Below are 4,836 nucleotides of genomic sequence, written 5' to 3'. Positions count from 1 at the left end.
CGGGGGTGAAATGTGTCCCTTGATTCCTATTGATCCTTTGAATGACTCCACAAAGTGAATTAGGTCTACAATCAGTTCACTTTTCTACCTTCATATTGACTCATCTTGTTTCACAATTTCATTATTATAAAAAATTAAATTATGTTTCTAATTTAAAAGAATTATTAGATACCTTACTTCAGTTATAAAACAGATTTTCTGCTAAAATGCTACTTAGAATGATAAATCTAAGCAGTCTTGTCCACATCTTACCTTTGTAATGCAAGTAAAGCGTATCATTTAAGTATGGGGTCAAGTATAATTTCTGCTGTTTACAGATGTCTTGCAGAATCTTTTTTGTCATTCTAAAAAAATAATGGAAAGCAGAAGCAAAACAAAAAAATGTGTTTCAGTGCACATTCTGAAATCTTTGGGTTTTTAACAGATTTCAATGCAACACAGTTAATAGTTCTTTTATGCAAGAGAAATGGCTAGGGCTTTCAAGACTATACTCAAAATAAAAAAGCAGTAGGTTTTTTAAAGGGGCTTTCCATTTCTACCTCTTTGAAGTGAGTTACTAGGCTCTTCTGCTAAAAACCAGAGAGTACGTAGGAAAGTGGGTAGGGAATTAGAGAGTCCATCTTCTTGGAAAAGAGCAGCATGAGTCTATGTTAGAATCTGGTTCCTTCCTCTCCAATTCTTTCCTGCATTCCTTGCTGCTTTGGTGCAGGACCTTTGGTAGCACAGGCAATACGCAACATTCTTCTCAGACTAGAAAAATCAATGGTTACCGACCTAACATTTTAATGAAACGCCGACTCTGAAATAGCACTCAAGACAGTTTTAATATACAGCTGTGATTGGCTAGGAATGCCACAGTAAGAAAATGAATAATACCTGTTCAGTTGTAGTTGCTTAATGTTCAGCTCCACCCCTTTTGGGATTCACACAAGCGAGAAGCAAGAAAAGGCTACTCAGGGAAGCTGTGGGCTACAGCTGAACAGCGCAGGGGCAGAGGACTCGGCAAGAGGCATGGGGCAGAAAGCCACAGTGTGAAACAGCAGAGGCTGCAGGGGCAAAGCACTTGGGCTGGCAGCCAACAGCGGCCAAACGAGGCCAAAGCTGCACACAGTCAGCAGGACAGCAACCCCCCAAAGTGGTAAGTACACGGGCGGCCTGAAAACTGTTAAACCAGAAATGGATCGCGGTGAAGAGCAGCTGAGGGAGTGAGTTACGCCGTTATCTGGGACCCTGTGCTAGGCAGCACGGGCTTGACATTTTCATAGAGTTGGTAGTCCCCGAGCAGGGACTTTGCAAAGAATGACAGGACACTGTTTTTGGAGGCAAGGTGCCCAGGGCTACGTAAAATTTAGTAACATTATAGACAAGAAACTTGGGAACCCATTAGGAAAACACCTAGCAAAAACATTCCAAAGCAGAAAATACCTATATCTTCCTGTTTAGAAAGATTAGGTTCTGTAAAACAAAATTCCAAAATAAAACTTCTAGTAGATATTCCTCACTTAAAGAAATATTGCAGAAGTACAATGTTAACTGGTCCAAAATTATTTTCTACTTCTAAATTCCATATTAACAAATTGAACTTTGCATTTGTGGTCATAAGTATTCATAGGACTAAAGCTTGTAACAGTAAGATTTTCTTGGCAGGAAGATATTTTCAAAATAACAAAAAAACTTGAGTAAAGGTAGCGAAGTTAAACCTTTCATAATGAATTTGCTTTTAGATTTATTTACTTAGTACATGAAAGATCTCAATATTGCTGAAGAACAAAACTGTAATACAGTTAGCTAGACAACTGAGTTCCTGGGGCAATATAAAATACGATTGTCAGCCTGTGACTGCCCTGTAAGCCAAACGTGCCGGACATAAATCTCTGAACTTCAAGCAAAACCTTTAAATATATACTGTTTTCTTGTATTGTCAGCCCAGGTGCATTATTGTATGCTAGCTACTTGCAGTATATCCCACTGTTTTTCATTGTGCTATTTGTAGTAGCATTTAATCAAATTATTAGCATCCTCAGGCAACTTATAGGATCACAAAACGTGCTCCTTCAAAACACTTAATTATCTTATGGGCAGTTGTTGCTCTCTGCCATCATTCTTCACAAGAACTTAATTCTGAAGTGTGCCAGGCTGATTAGCCCAGGATAATGATGTTTTCTATGTAAGTACAGTCCAATCGACCTCCCGATAACTCAGTGAGAGTCTTTCCCTTGACTTTAAAGGACTGTAACTGTCTCTAATAGAACAGCTATATTAAAGTTAGCAGCAACATAAACTTTGCGAAGTTTCAGCATGTAAGCAGGTACAGGAACGGAGGGTAAATCTTCGTTGTTCCTTATATATCACTCCATAACTAGCCCACGTGACCAGACTTTCAACAATGTTATTAAATAGTACCAAATACGGGTTTTAATTTTATTATTTGCTTGCAATGTTCTTAATCAGAGATAACACAAGAATAATCCCATTTCACAATTATTAATGAACAGCCATCACAGCGTACGCTGGTTTAGGCTGGACCAAAATTAGAGCCAGAGCTTACAAAGGAGTTGTATCTTATTGTCAACCATCTGAGGTACCTCCGGATTTCCTCTGCTAAAAATTATCTTGACAACTGCAATACTTACATTGTGATGAATTAATACGATGCGTTGTCTGAATTGATGCTTAGAAATGGTCAAATCTACTGACAAATGACTCCCACAAGAGTTTGCACAATTTTCTCCAGATCCATGAAATAGACTACGTCACGTAGTTAGAATGTAGTTTGCTACTGCAGCCATAAAAAAGCCATACAGATGCTGCAAATATCAACAATTCTTGATTTATCGATTAATCTCAAATTCACCTTCAAAATTGCTCTCCTGAATTAATTTGTAGAATAGCAAAACTCCCATTGACTTCAATGATGCCAAGATTTAAATAAAAAACATCCACAAACAATGTATTACCTTACACAGCCCCTCTTTTCTTCTGTCCTTTGACTGAATGAGCTGGTTACTGATTTGTGATCACCATCTGATTTTTGTTCATTCTGTTGATCTGCTCTGGACATACAGTTGATGGCTTTCTCTTGAGTTTTAACATCTTTGCAAGAAAACAAGTTGCAGTTTAACAGCATGAGTGGGGGGAAAGTGTCATGTTGCCAATTACTTCAGAGCAATATTGACGAGCACTTGAATATGAATGTCAAGAAAAGAAGTGTGCTAACCAAGATTTTTGCTGACCTTTTAATGAAAGGAAACTTAACTTTTTTAGAAGGCAAAGTAGTAAAATAAGTAGTAGCAAAATAAATTGTTGAAATTTGCTTTTTTTGTTTGTTTGTTTAGATCTGGAAGTCAGGTAGTACCCACTAGTCTTAAGATTATTATAATGTACAGTGACAATATAAAGTACTGGCACCAATATTCTTATGGTCTTAGACTTCTAGTATATATTACATTTAGTTAACAATAATTTGAGTTTAACAAGACTGCTAACTTTGCACATAAAGAGACTACAGTAATGGTATATCTGAGTCATCTCAAGCACTGTTTGTTAGCCTAGCTCTTCTACAAATTTACCCTTTTGCACTCTTTGGAAGGTGTCTCCAGTGCTATACTCATTCAAGCTGTCTTTAGACTGCCTTTGATTAATTGCATTTTCAACGCTCTTCTCTTCAGATTCCTGCTCTGCACCTTCTAGTTGCACTTGTATTCCAGACACTTAAAAAGAGACAGTGCAAACAAGATAATTGTACCAGCTCATTTAAATATGATTGTAATTCAAACAGTTAGAGGTCAGGCTAGCTGTATGAATACAACACAGGAAAAGGTATCTCTCCAGGTAGAAGAAAATTAAAGAAACAGGGAAAAAAAAAAAGCACAATAACATAGCAATTGAGTAAGCCTCAGTTATGGCAAGATTTTCAGTGACTTCAGTGGGAGAAAGAATAAACTCATATTGCATCCAGATGAGTAACGACAGACTTGATTTCTAGGCTCTATGTTCACTAAAGTTCCCTAAATTCATCCTAGCGAGCCAGCTGGAAGGGCTCACCTGTGTTGACAGAATTGCCTTCATTTTCTGTTCGGGTAGCTTCGTTTCTGGTGTCGTTCACAGACTCTCCTGACACCTCTTGCGCAGTAACCTCCCCTCCAAGGCCTTTGTCCGAGTCTCCCTTTTGTGATTGCATTTCAAGATACGTGATTTAGACAAACATCAGCCAAGTCGGTATTGGACTCACAATCCAACAACTTCCAGACAAAATGTGTAAGGGCTTTAGTAGGAGAACCTGTTACAGATAAAAAGACCGTGAGTAAATTGTGAAGCCTGCACGGAGCTAGCAACCTGGGGGCTATTCACTGTGGAGATACCAAAAGGCAGGGAGAGTTTATCTTAAATCCTGCCCACAGCGGATCTCACTCAGAGCAGAGAGGACCGTGGCCCCCCAAAACCAGAGCAAGTCACTCTTTTCCTTTTGAAGCTGGCGGCTGAGGATGCAGCGATGGTGCTCCTTCGAGGCACAGCCTGCTCTTGTGTAACGCCTGCCTCTGCCCCACTGCAAGCCGGGCGGACTCCCGAGGGCAGTTTTAGCCTCCTCACGAGGATTGCGGACGCTGTTACGTTTCAGCCCTGCACTTTTTGCTGTTACAGCCCCGGAGCTCGCCAGACAAGACTCCGTTAAACCTGCAACTCCCTTTACCTGACCCGGGCTGGGCCGGCTGTTCCGACCCAGGCCCCGGCGCACGGGGTCGGCGGCCGCTCCTGGCCTCGCCGCGGTACCTCCCAGGCAGCAGGAGACGTAAAGCGCGCGGGACGGAGCGGAGGGGAGCGACCCCGAGCCCGCTC

At 40.7% G+C, this 4,836-nt stretch overlaps 1 protein-coding gene across 1 annotated transcript in view; it reads right to left on the bottom strand.

Moving 5' to 3' along the window:
• Positions 1-4,180, bottom strand: part of DNAAF1 (dynein axonemal assembly factor 1) — a 34,126-nt gene extending 29,946 nt beyond the window's left edge. The window contains exons 1-4 of the mRNA XM_009276750.1: positions 4,045-4,180; positions 3,570-3,710; positions 2,958-3,093; positions 253-344 (exon numbers count right to left, since the gene is read on the bottom strand). Coding sequence (XP_009275025.1) covers positions 253-344; positions 2,958-3,093; positions 3,570-3,710; positions 4,045-4,180 — 505 coding nt within the window. The remainder of the gene's footprint in view (positions 1-252; positions 345-2,957; positions 3,094-3,569; positions 3,711-4,044) is intronic.
• Positions 4,181-4,836: the final 656 nt, after the last annotated feature.

This window comes from Aptenodytes forsteri, unplaced genomic scaffold (assembly GCF_000699145.1).
Source record: "Aptenodytes forsteri isolate BGI_AS27 unplaced genomic scaffold, ASM69914v1 Scaffold33, whole genome shotgun sequence".
Taxonomy (NCBI): Eukaryota; Metazoa; Chordata; class Aves; order Sphenisciformes; family Spheniscidae; genus Aptenodytes; species Aptenodytes forsteri.
The sequence above is the reverse complement of the archived record's forward strand: the minus strand, read 5'-3'. Positions and strand labels throughout refer to the sequence as shown.